This window comes from Symphalangus syndactylus, chromosome 6 (assembly GCF_028878055.3).
Source record: "Symphalangus syndactylus isolate Jambi chromosome 6, NHGRI_mSymSyn1-v2.1_pri, whole genome shotgun sequence".
In the NCBI taxonomy this organism is placed as follows: Eukaryota; Metazoa; Chordata; class Mammalia; order Primates; family Hylobatidae; genus Symphalangus; species Symphalangus syndactylus.
In genome coordinates, this window is record NC_072428.2 from 139679030 (window position 1) to 139691552 (window position 12523).

A 12523-nucleotide genomic window follows, 5' to 3' on the forward strand; every position below is an offset into this window, starting at 1 on the left:
CCAGCTGTTATGTGTCCTGGTGGCCAGGAGTACCGAGAGTGTGCCCCAGCATGCGGTCAACACTGCAGGGAACCAGAGGACTGTAGAGAGCTGGGCAGCTGTGTGGCTGGTTGTAACTGTCCTCTGGGGCTGCTGTGGGGCCCTGAGGGCCAGTGTGTGCCCCCCAGCTTGTGCCCCTGCCAGCTCGGAGCCCGTCGCTATGCCCCTGGCAGTGCCACCATGAAGGAGTGCAACCGCTGGTGAGGGCAGCGACCTTTGGGGCAAGAGGAAGAATGTGGGGGTGAAAAGGTAGCTTGGGAGATAACGGGTGGGGTGTGCAGCCTTGTTGGTCGCAGCATGCACGCTGGGGGTGACAGAGTGCTGATCACCTCCCCTCGGTCGTGGGGCACTTTAGGGTCCATAAAGCATTTTCATGTGCATCATTTTATCTAGTTTTACTTTCCTACTACAACCTAATAAAGTAAGAAGTGGAAAAATTGTTCCCATTTTGCAGATGAGGAAACTGAGGCTCAAATAGGCTAAACAGCTTGCTGAGTCACACAGCTTGTTCATGAGAAGTGAAGTGAAGGCAGGTTATGGATCTGTGCAGGCAGGGCCAGGATCCAGGGCTGGGTGAAGGTGGGGGCTGGGGGTGCAGGCTTCAATGCAATCCCTCTCCTACCTGGGCTGAGAGTAGGGTGGTTAAATATCTCTGTCCTGCTCCAGAGCCTGGAGGATGGCCGTATTGGAGCTGGGACAGAAAGAGTGACAATGTCTATTCCAGGCCTGTCAGGGTGCTGGAAACAGCCCAACTCCCTGTGCTGGTGACTGGGTGTTGGGAGCTGAGATGCTCAGGTCTCCAGCATCAGGGCTGGGTTTTCACTCAACATGATGGGATCTGGACACCTGGGAACCCAGTGTCTGGGTTCCTGAGATGCTCACCAGGTCAGACCAGGTTCCTGGAAGCTCAGACTTGCCTCTTACTCCTTCTCAACCTCCTGCAGCATCTGCCAGGAAAGAGGCCTCTGGAATTGCACGGCTCACCACTGCCCTCCACAGCAGGCATTCTGCCCCAGGGAGCTTGTCTATGCCCCTGGTGCCTGTCTCCTCACCTGTGACAGCCCCAGCGCCAATCACTCCTGCCCTTCAGGCAGTGCTGATGGCTGTGTCTGTCCACCAGGCACGGTGCTGCTCGTGAGTCTTAAGAAGGAGCTGTGTGGGGGAACAGGATGGCCTTCCTTAAGCCAGGGCACTGCCCTGGTCCCCTCGCACTCCTACATGGTGCCCTTTGTCCCTGCCCTCTGCCCAGGACGAGCGCTGTGTGCCTCCTGACCTCTGTCCTTGCCGTCACAGTGGGCAGTGGTACCTGCCCAACGCCACCATCCAGGAAGACTGCAACGTTTGGTATGCCCAGTTGCCGTGACCTCTAACCCTTTGACCTTGTGGCCCATGGCTCCCCACACGTCATGCTTTCCTCCCCCAGAAGGGGTTGGGGCGGTGGGGGCTTGGGTTTCCAGACTGGCCTGGGCCGGGGAAACCCTGCAGGACCCCTCCACGCTGAGGGCTGCTGAAATTGCCTGGAACCTGGACCAGCTGCCTCCTCTGGATCCAGCCCCCAGGGCCCTGTCCTCAGTGACTCTGTTTCCCCCACCTTGCCCATAGCGTGTGCCGGGGCCGGCAGTGGCACTGCACAGGCCAGCGGTGCAGTGGGAGGTGCCAGGCGTCAGGCGCCCCCCACTATGTGACATTTGACGGACTGGCCTTCACCTTTCCTGGGGCCTGCGAGTATCTGCTGGTGCGAGAGGCCAGCGGCCTATTCACAGTCTCTGCCCAGAACCTGCCCTGTGGGGCCAGCGGTCTCACCTGCACCAAAGCGCTGGCCGTGCGTCTGAAGGGCACTGTTGTTCACATGCTCAGAGGTGGCTGCAACATTGAAGGGTGACATTGCCAGGGAGGGGCGCACCTGTATGGCTTCCCAGCTGTGCAAGATGGGCGGGGACGGGGTTCCCTGTGTCTGCTCACTGCTGGCTGGCTCCTTACTGGGTTTGGCTGCCCTCCATGCCACAGGGTTGGTGCCTCTCCTCTTGGTTGGGACTCATAATACCAGAAGGCTCCCAGAAATGAAGTCCCAGAGAAGTCTAATGACGTGCCCAAGGTCACATAGGTAGAGAAGCAAAAGATGGGCTGGGCGGGGGAGCTAGAGAGCCTCATGACAGTCTGGAGGACCCTTTCCTCCAAGCTGGGCCTGAATGCCTCTCTTCCTCTACAGGCCGGGCAGTGACAGTGAATGGGGTGAGCGTGATGCCCCCCAAGGTCTACACAGGCCCCGGGCTGAGCCTGCGTCGTGCTGGCCTCTTCCTGCTGCTCTCGACCCACCTGGGCCTCACCCTGCTCTGGGATGGAGGTCAGGCCCCTGCTGTCCCTCAACCATTGGACCCGTGCCCCGCCTTAGCACCATAGGGTTGGACTCACCCCAACTTCTTTCTCCCAACGCCTGACCCTCCCTCCTCCTGGTCTGCCTCCACTGAGCCCCGGACACCTCCACAGGGCAGATTTCCAGGCTGAGAGCTAGGCTGACAGCCAGGCTAGGACCCTGAGCTCTCACCTTACCTCCCTGCCTGGCTGGCACTCGCCCTGCCCCGTGCCCAGCCCAGCGCCACCCCTACCTCCCAGTCCATGCAAGAGGTCCGAGTTTCCAAATTAGGTTTTTGGCCAGGTGCAGTGGCTCATAACTGTAATCCCAGCACTTTGGGAGGCAGAGGTGAGCAGATCCCTTGAGCCCAGGGCTTTGAGACCAGCCTGGGTTGAACACGGCAAGACTCCCTGTCTACAAAAAATACAAAAATTAGCTGGGCACGGTGGTGCGCGTCTGAAGTCTCAGCTACTTGGGAGCTAAGATGGGAGGATTGCTTGAGCCTGGGAGGTCAAGGCTGCAGTGAGCCGTGATCACCCCACTGCACTCTGCCTGGGCAATAGAGCGAGAAAAATTTTTTTTTAAATTAGGTTTTCATAATTATCTTTTTCATCATTATGAAAGCAATCCTTCCACACCAAGGGAAACATTGAGAAAATACCAAGTTTTAGAAAAGTGAAATGAAAATAAATCTCCTAACTTCCCATCACCCGTATAAGCAGTTGGCTTATATGTTATATCTAACTGCTTCTGTGGAACTGAGGGAAACCCAGATAACCCCCATATGGACTTGGCTGTGAGCCGCTGGGCCACCCTCCCAGCCTGCCGCCACCAAGGCTGGTGCTGCTGGGTCTCACAGTCCATCCCGGAGTCTGGTTTCCCGGAATCTGACCTGATGGAGAATTTCCCTCCCCCTCAGCCCTTGGCTTGATGTTAGCTAGGAAAATAGGCTCCCACTTCCCACCTTGAGCCCCCCAAATGCAGGTCTCTTCATTTATCATCGCCAATCACCCCCCACAAAAGAGGTAACCACACCCCCTGGTGGGGGTGGCACCTGGTGGTGGTAAAACAGACCCTGGGTCTTCTGGCCCAGATAAGGGCTGGTGGGGTCACTTTTAACCATGCTGCCACCAGGGACTCGGGTCCTGGTGCAACTGTCCCCTCAGTTCCGTGGTCGCGTGGCCGGGCTGTGTGGTGACTTTGATGGAGATGCCAGTAATGATCTGCGGAGCCGCCAGGGCGTCCTGGAGCCCACAGCTGAACTGGCTGCCCACTCCTGGCGCCTCAGCCCCCTCTGCCCTGAGCCAGGAGACCTGCCACAGCCCTGCACGGTGAGTGCAGGTGGAAAAGCAGGAAGGGATGTTCCCAGAGGCAGGGCTGGGGAGGCTGTCTGCTGGTCCACTGTGCTGGAGACGCCACCCTGTGCCTGCAGGTGAACACACACCGGGCTGGCTGGGCTCGGGCCCGCTGCGGGGCACTGCTGCAGCCGCTCTTCGCATCATGCCATGCGGAGGTCCCCCCGCAGCAGCACTATGAGTGGTGCCCGTATGACGCCTGCGGGTAAGGAGGAGCCAACCTGGAGTGGGGTAGAGGTGGGGGTGCTGGGACTGAATGCTTCCTCCCACAGCTGCGACTCAGGGGGTGACTGTGAGTGCCTCTGCTCGGTCATCGCCACCTACGCAGATGAATGTGCCCGGCATGGGCACTACGTGCGCTGGCGTAGCCAGGAGCTCTGCCGTGAGTGTGCCCCGCCCTCAGTCCCCAATGCTAAATCCTGCCACTGCCACAGGCTCAGCTTCTTGAAAGAGCTGCTCCTGTCCCACAAGATGGCCGTTCATTCATTCAAGGGCAAGCTGTGCATTGAGTGCTTACTCTGTGCCAGACACTTTTCTAGATGAGCCATATATGCGAGAACGGCTGCTGAGTAGAGCTGACGTGGTACACATCGGCCCAGGGGGGTCTTGCCCAAGGTCTACACCAGACGCCCCATGCCCTCCATGGTGGTCACCTTGGCCAGCCAGCCTGGTGTGGTTGCATCCTTTTGCCCTTGTGCCTCAGTGATCCAAGCTCTCTCCTCTCCACCCAGCCCTGCAGTGTGAAGGGGGACAGGTATATGAGGCCTGTGGCCCCACGTGTCCCCCCACCTGCCATGAGCAGCATCCTGAGCCCGGGTGGCACTGCCAGGTGGTGGCCTGTGTGGAAGGCTGCTTCTGCCCCGAGGGGACTCTGCTGCACGGTGTGTAGAGTGACAAAGGGCAGAGGGGAGGGGCACTGAGACTGGGAAGGGGCCACTGTGCCCTTTTGCTCTGAGCCCTGCACTCTGTGACCTCAGGAGGAGCCTGCTTGGAGCCAGCTTCCTGCCCCTGTGAGTGGGGCCGCAACTCCTTCCCGCCGGGGTCTGTGCTGCAGAAGGACTGCGGGAACTGGTGAGTGGGGAGGTCACCTTGGCGGGGACCTATTGAAGGAGCACTGGGCCAAGCCCAGCCTGTGGCTGATCCCAGGACACTGTGTGCTCAGCACGTGCCAGGAAGGTCAATGGCATTGTGGGGGTGACGGTGGCCACTGTGAGGAGCTTGTGCCTGCCTGCGCAGAGGGAGAGGCCCTATGCCGAGAAAATGGGCACTGTGTGCCCCATGGGTGGCTTTGTGACAACCAGGACGACTGTGGCGATGGCTCTGATGAGGAGGGTGAGTGTCTTTGCCCATGTGTGGAAGCGACAGGGTTGGTCAGTCCTTGCACATGTAACTGAGTTTCCTGGGGCCAAGGCAGCTGTCCTGGAGTGGCATCTTTAGCTGCCGCTCCCATTGCCAGGGGCTACCTGTGGCTTGGAGGGATGAGGGGAAGGGAGGGTGTTCTGGTCCCTTTGGGGTTCAGGGCTTCTCTGGGCCCCTACAGCAGCGTCCTGAGCCTGCGTACTTGCCCCGTGCTAGGTTGTGCCACCCCAGGCTGTGGGGAGGGGCAGATGACTTGCAGCTCCGGCCACTGCCTGCCCCTGGCCCTGCTCTGTGACGGCCAGGATGACTGTGGAGATGGCACGGATGAGCAGGGCTGCCCGTGCCCCCAGGGCTTGCTGGCCTGTGCTGATGGACGCTGCCTGCCCCCGGCCCTGCTCTGCGACGGGCATCCTGACTGTCCAGACACCGCCGACGAGGAGTCCTGTCTGGGTGAGTTGTCCCCGTCCTGGATGCCAGCCCACGCGGCACTCCCTCCCGCAAGGCCCATCTCCTCAAGAGCCCCGACTTCACCTCCCCCATCCTTTGCCAGGTTCCTGCTATGAAGTTGGTCCTGAGGGTGTGGGAATTGGGGCATCCCAAACAGTAAGAGTACAGGGCAGTGCCCGAGGGCCAGCTCTTCTTTTCTGGCTGCAGGGCAGGTGACCTGCGTCCCCGGGGAGGTGTCCTGTGTCGATGGCACCTGCCTGGGGGCCATCCAGCTGTGTGACGGAGTCTGGGACTGCCCAGATGGAGCCGATGAGGGGCCCGGACACTGCCCCCTACCTTCACTGCCCACGCCTCCTGCCGGCACCTTGCCTGGCCCCTCCCCTGGCTCCCTGGACACTGCGTCAAGTCCCCTGGCCAGCGCCAGCCCTGGTGAGTCTCCTGGAGGGAAGAGGTGGGAAAGCTGGTGGCCAGAAGCCTGGGGGAGAGGGGCATGGAAGCCTCGGAGAGAGGCATTTGTGGTGCTGCTCTGGGATGGGAAGAAGCAGGGCGCAGTGGGAGACACCTGAAGACGCTGGAATGAATGAAGTGGAGGGCGTTTGAAAGAGTCTACACTCTTTTCTGGCGTTCAAGGCCTCCCTCCCAGCTGCAGGGAGTCTCATGGAAATTCTTGGCCCAGGGGAGAGCTCTGGGAAAACCAACAGGGCAGCAAAATGCAGGAGGGATTGTTCTCGGGAAGGGGCTGCAGGTGGGTTAGGGCCAGGCCCAGGAAATGGCCAAGGGACTTGGACCAGGGAGGGGAGCGGCGGCGGAGGTGGAAGGACGGACCTGGGCGCGGTTGGGGGTGGGAGGGCGCTGCCCCGCAGAGGATCCAGCGCGGACGCTCCCCGCAGCGCCGCCCTGCGGCCCCTTGGAGTTTCGGTGCGGCAGCGGCGAGTGCACCCCGCGGGGCTGGCGCTGCGACCAGGAGGAAGACTGCGCCGACGGCAGCGACGAACGCGGCTGCGGAGAGCCCTGCGCGCCGCACCACGCGCCCTGCGCCCGCGGCCCTCACTGCGTATCCCCCGAGCAGCTGTGCGACGGCGTGCGGCAGTGTCCCGACGGCTCGGACGAGGGCCCCGACGCCTGCGGTGAGGCTCCCGCGCCCCCGGCCATGCGCGGTCCCCCGCTGGCCAAGCCGGCGGGCCCACCTCTTCCCGCGCACCATCCCCACCTTTGTCTCCTGAGGCACAGGTGGGCGCGGCAGCTAGAGCGATTTAAGTTTGGGGGCATCCGAGGCTGGGCCACGTTTGCGTTCCTTTGCTCTTTTTCGTGAAACTTTATTTGAAAATTTTTTACCCTCCCACCTAGGCCCAGGGGAGAGAAGAAAGGGGCTTTGTCTTTCCCCACACTTGGCCAAGAAAGGATAAGAGGGTGTGCAGAGGCTCTGCGGGGATGGGGAGTGTGTCTGTTTGGAGGGGTCCCGCCCTCAGCGTTTCCCCACCAGACCTGAGCAGACCCTTTGTGTCACTGCAAGTCAGCCCTTCAGGTCCTGTCTACCTCCCCCTATAGAGAGCTGTCACAGGCCCCAGCTCCTCCCAGGCTGGCCTGTCTGACCGCCTCCCACCTGCCTTCCTGCCCCTCTGCAGGGAGAGGGCAGGAAGGGACAGGAGCAGAGCAGGACACATCTCACGGTGCCCGCAGGCTCCACCCAGCTGCCTCCGTGCCCTGGCCTCTTTCCCTGTGGTGTGGCTCCGGGGCTGTGCCTGACCCCTGAGCAGCTCTGTGATGGGATCCCAGACTGTCCCCAGGGCGAGGACGAGCTGGACTGCAGTGAGGACGCTTTGTTCCCTGAGGGAGGTCCCCCTGGCTGGGCCCGGGACACAGGTTGCGCCCCCCACTCACTGTGTTTTCTCTCTTCTTCTTTCCCAGGGGGGCTGCCAGCCCTGGGAGGCCCCAACAGGACAGGGCCTCCCTGCCCAGAATACACCTGCCCCAATGGCACCTGCATAGGCTTCCAGCTGGTGAGGGTGGGAGTGGGTGGCGGAGATGGCAGTGCCATGTTGCCTCCCAGCACAGGAGCCCTGACCCCATTCCCTCCCCAGGTGTGTGACGGGCAGCCTGACTGTGGAGGGCCAGGGCAGGTGGGCCCCTCCCCAGAAGAGCAGGGTTGTGGGGCCTGGGGCGCCTGGAGCCCATGGGGGCCCTGCAGCCGGACATGTGGGCCCGGGGGGCAGGGCCGGAGCCGCCACTGCTCCCCACTCGGCCTCCTGGTGCTACAGAACTGCCCAGGGCCGGAGCACCAGTCTCAAGCCTGCTTCACGGCAGCCTGCCCAGGTGAGGGGCTGGGGCGGTTGGGCCTGGACAGAGGAAGAGAGAAGAAGGCCACTAGGCCTTCAGCCCTCCCCCATGGTCCCCCTGCCTCACAGTGGACGGTGAATGGAGCGCCTGGTCCCCCTGGTCTGTGTGCTCTGAGCCGTGCAGGGGCACTATGACGCGGCAGCGGCAGTGCCACCCACCCCAGAATGGGGGCCGCACCTGCGCTGCACTGCCCGGAGGCCCGCACAGCACCCGCCAGACCAGTGAGTTGAAGAGAGGATGGTGCTGCTGGTGGGAGGTCATCCTCTCTGCAGAGCTCCCTTCCCTGACCTCTGACCTCTGCTTCCGGCTTCTCTCAGAGCCTTGCCCTCAGGACGGCTGCCCCAATGCCACCTGCTCTGGGGAGCTGATGTTCCAGCCCTGTGCCCCCTGCCCACTGACCTGTGATGACATCTCTGGCCAGGTCATGTGCCCACCTGATCGGCCCTGCGGCAGCCCGGGTAAGGGGACTCTGGGCCCAGGCGCTGGCTCCAGGGTGTGGGTCTGTGGCAACAGCCCTCTGCATGGAAGCCTCACCCTGGGCCCCGTCTAGGCTGCTGGTGCCCAGAAGGGCAGGTGCTGGGCAGTGAGGGGCGGTGTGTGTGGCCCCGGCAGTGCCCCTGCCTGGTGGATGGCACCCGCTACTGGCCCTGGCAACGCATCAAGGCCGACTGCCGGCTCTGCATCTGCCAAGACGGACGGCCCCGACGCTGCCGACTCAACCCGGACTGTGCTGGTGAGGCCCTTCCCTCGGGGTCCCTAGTCCTCTCCCTGGACCGCCCAGCTGCGCATCCACCACCTCCTTCAGGCTCTGACTGTTGGCCCTCCCTCAGTGGACTGTGGCTGGTCCTCCTGGTCACCCTGGGCTGAGTGCCTGGGCCCCTGTGGAAGCCAGAGCATCCAGTGGTCCTTCCGGAGCCCCAACAACCCCCGCCCCTCCGGCCGAGGTCGCCAGTGCCGTGGCATCCACCGCAAGGCACGCAGGTGCTCTGTTCCCCACCCACTGGGATACCTGCAGGGACCTTGACCCACACCCCACCTCCCACTTAGGAAGCTTCCTGTGTGCCCCCTCCACATCCACCACACATCCCTAATTTGGAACCCCTGCCCTGTGCCCCTACCCGTCTAAACCCTAGGAGTCCCAGAACCTCTTTGGCGACCCCTGGCCTTCCCCTTCTCTAGTTTTATGCCCTCTAGGTCTTGAAGGTGGGTAGATGGAGCCCGCAGATGCAGCTTCACAAACTCAGCTTGAATTCCTGGGCTGAGGCTTGCAGGGGGCTCTTGCCATAGCTGCCTCCCCAGCCCGCTCTGGGACCCACTGCGCTGGCTGCAGTGCTGGCACAAATTGCTTCCCTGGCCTTCTTCTGGGCCAGTTGCAATGTCTCAGGTGCAGGGGCAGAGTGGGCTTATAGGGTGACCAAATGTCTCAGTTTGCCCAGGACTTCCTCAGTTTTATCACAGAAAGTCCCGAGTCCTGGGAATGTCCTCAATCCAGGCGAACCAGGAGAGTTGTTTACCCCAAGCAAGCCCCGTCACCAGGCCAGGGACATCCTCCTTTCTCAGGTGCCAGACGGAGCCCTGTGAGGGGTGTGAGCATCAGGGCCAGGTTCACCGTGTCGGGGAACGCTGGCGTGGGGGCCCCTGCAGGGTGTGCCAGTGTCTGCACAACCCCACCGCACGCTGCTCACCCTACTGCCTGCTTGGCAGCTGCCCCCAGGTGAGGGCACTGGAGCGTGTGGTGGGTAGAGCTGGAGGGGATGTGGAGGCTGGTGGAGTGGGTTGGAGATAGACAGGCAGCCTGACCTCTGTGCCTCTGCAGGGCTGGGTCTTGGTGGAGGGGACGGGAGAATCATGCTGCCACTGTGCCCTACCTGGTGAGTGTGCCTGGGGATGACAGAGAAGCCCCAGGGGGAGGACAATCGGTGGGGTCTCTGAGAGGGAACCAGGGGCACTGAGCGGGGGTGGCTGGATACCCCAGCCTCAGGGTGGCGGGAAGCCTGAGTTCTGCATGCCAAGGGAAGGAGGGGACCTCAGGGTGGGAAGGCTTCTCTCTGCCTTCCCTCTCCGTCCACCATGCCTTCCTGTGCTTTGGGGGCTTTCTGCCTCCCCCATGGTGCCACCTTTGAGCTGCTCTGTTTCCACTGGTTCTGCTCAGATCTGGTTGCTCTGGTTGCTTTTCTTTTCCTCTTAGAACAGCCAAGACAAAGTTAAGTTGGACTTTTCAAAAGTATCTTTGCCTGGAAATGAGTTATAAATGAAACAGGAAAATACAAAGGCTTGAAATGGATGCATTTATGGGTCCAGGTTTTCTTTTCTTTTTCTTTTCTTTTCTTTCTTTTCTTTTTTCTTTCTTTCTTTTTCTGTTTCTTTCTTTCTCTCCTTCCTTTTTTTCTCTTTTTTCTCTTTCTCTCTCTCTCTCTCCTTCCTTTCCTTTCTTTTATTTCTTTCTTTCTTTTTCTGTTTCTTTCTTTCTCTCTCTCATTCCTTTTCTTTTTTTCTCTTTCTTTCTTTCTCTCTCCTTCCTTTCCTTTCTCTTTTTTCTCTTTCTTTCTCTCTCTCTCTCTCCTTCCTTTCCTTTCTTTCTTTTCCTTTCTTTCTTTCCTTTTCTTTTCCTTTCTTTTCTCTCTTTCTTTCTTTTTTGAGACAGGGTCTCGCTCTGATGCCCAGGCTGGAGTGCAGTGCTGTGATCTCGACTCACTGCAACCTCTGCCTCCTGGCTTCAAGCGATTCTCATGCCTCAGTCTCCCGAGTAGCTGGGGTTAGACATGTACCACCATGCCCAGCTAATTTTTGTATTTTGAATAGAGACAGAGTTTTGCCATGTTGGTCAGGCTGCAGCTTTCTTATCCTAAAAGTGCATCCACAGGTTGCTGAGGTTAAAACAGAGCCAGCATACTCAGTTGCACAGGTTATTCACTGTACAAGTGAGCTGGTGATTGGGGCCTAGACTCCAGCCCACAGAGCCGCTTTCATCCAGAGGCAGCCCCTTTCTAATGCCCATGAAGGTGCCTTTTTGGTGTCAGCACCCCTGGATTAGTAACTGCAGTTGCTGGGTCCTGGGCTGAAAGTAGTTTCAGGCTGGCAGTTTTACTCTGTGTTCTCTAAATATTCAGTGGATGTGAAAGCCCCCGATTCACACCAAGGGAAGGAGGAGGGACCTTTCCCAGCTAGGAGGTTGTTCCTGGGAAGTCAGCAGGGACAAAGTGCTCTAAGAAGTGGGGAGAGGCCTGAGTGCTGGGCCGGGGACTGTGAGCCTCTCGGTCTCTGTCTCCTGACCCTGAAGTCTCCTCCCACAGGAGAGAACCAGACAGTCCAGCCCATGGCCACTCCTGCTGCAGCTCCGGCTCCCAGTCCCCAGATCGGATTCCCTTTGGCCACTTACATTCTGCCTCCACGAGGAGGTAAGGGCCATGTGCTGTGCAGTGCAGTGCTGAGAGGGGCCATGCTGCCCAGGGGTTGTCCAACCTGGGAGGGGAAACAGGCCCTTGGGGACATCCTCCTTGCCTTGCACACTGTGGATGGTCATCCTAAGGATCTGGGAATCATCCTATCTTAAGTTGCCTCTCTTGACTCTTCCCTCCCTGGGCTAAAGGCACCCATGTGGGCCTTTCACATCCCCTAGCTCCCCGTGCGACTTCCTAACCGTGTCCCTGCAGGCTCCTGCCGCCCTCTGTCCTCCCCCACTCCAGCCTGTCTCTCTCTTCTGCACCCAGACCCCTGCTATTCTCCCCTGGGACTGGCTGGACTGGCTGAGGGGAGTCTGCATGCATCGTCCCAGCAGCTGGAACACCCCACCCAGGCTACCTTCCTAGGGGCTCCCACCCAGGGGCCTGGCCCTCAGAGACGGCACGCTGGAGGGGATGCTTATGCTAAGTGGCACACTCAGCCCCATTACCTGCAGCTGGACCTGCTTCAGCCCCGGAACCTCACTGGTCAGTGAGGAGGGCAGTGCTTGAGGGGAGGCGGTGATGATGGGCGGGCGGCAGGTGTAGCTCCTTCAGCTCTGACCTCTGCTCTTGCCCTGGCCCCTCCCTCCCCAGGCATCATAGTGCCGGAGACTGGCTCCTCCAACACATATGCCACCAGCTTCTCACTCCAGTTCAGCAGCAATGGTCTACACTGGCATGACTATCATGACATCCTGCCTGGCATCTTGCCCCTGCCCAAGGTACCACCCGCCCAAGGCCGATAGGGCCAGTGGCCCACCATGCCCTTTTGTGGGTTCCATAGCCTTTGTCCCCAAGGGCCTTCCAGTCTCCCTGGCAGGTAGCAGGGACTGTGCTCTGTGGAGCTGAGGCTTGGGTGTCACTGTCACATGGATGCTGGAAACCATCCAAGTGGCTTAGACTCAGGGCAGGTATGTGAAGCCTACAAGGGACAGAGGGTGGGGAGACACCAAGTTCACTGAGAGCCTCCGGGAGCCCAGACCCACGCAGGTCTTCGTGGAGAGCAGCCTGGGCACAGCCTTCCCCCTCAGGAGACAAATTGCACGAAGCGGTAGGAATCAGTCCGTGCTGTGTGTTAAGTCTTAACTGTTTCAGGAGCACCTGCTCTGTGCCAGGTGCCGAGCCAGGCCCTGGGGACACAGCAGTGAACAGGACCTGGCCTTTGCCCTAGGGGCACCTCCAGCTTAGCG

General features: G+C 60.3%; 1 protein-coding gene across 1 annotated transcript in view; it reads left to right on the forward strand.

Moving 5' to 3' along the window:
- Positions 1 to 12523, forward strand: part of LOC129485182 (SCO-spondin-like) — a 56808-nt gene that overhangs the window by 7845 nt on the left and 36440 nt on the right. Inside the window, 26 exon segments of the mRNA XM_055284465.2 lie at positions 5 to 239; positions 984 to 1173; positions 1289 to 1383; positions 1642 to 1898; positions 2249 to 2383; positions 3527 to 3723; positions 3825 to 3952; positions 4020 to 4129; positions 4479 to 4628; positions 4725 to 4818; positions 4910 to 5079; positions 5323 to 5556; positions 5761 to 5982; positions 6444 to 6680; positions 7234 to 7362; positions 7462 to 7553; positions 7635 to 7866; positions 7959 to 8111; positions 8208 to 8348; positions 8441 to 8623; positions 8721 to 8871; positions 9451 to 9604; positions 9707 to 9761; positions 11184 to 11288; positions 11601 to 11819; positions 11928 to 12055. Of these exon segments, the coding sequence (XP_055140440.1) occupies positions 5 to 239; positions 984 to 1173; positions 1289 to 1383; positions 1642 to 1898; positions 2249 to 2383; positions 3527 to 3723; positions 3825 to 3952; positions 4020 to 4129; positions 4479 to 4628; positions 4725 to 4818; positions 4910 to 5079; positions 5323 to 5556; positions 5761 to 5982; positions 6444 to 6680; positions 7234 to 7362; positions 7462 to 7553; positions 7635 to 7866; positions 7959 to 8111; positions 8208 to 8348; positions 8441 to 8623; positions 8721 to 8871; positions 9451 to 9604; positions 9707 to 9761; positions 11184 to 11288; positions 11601 to 11819; positions 11928 to 12055 (4196 nt within the window).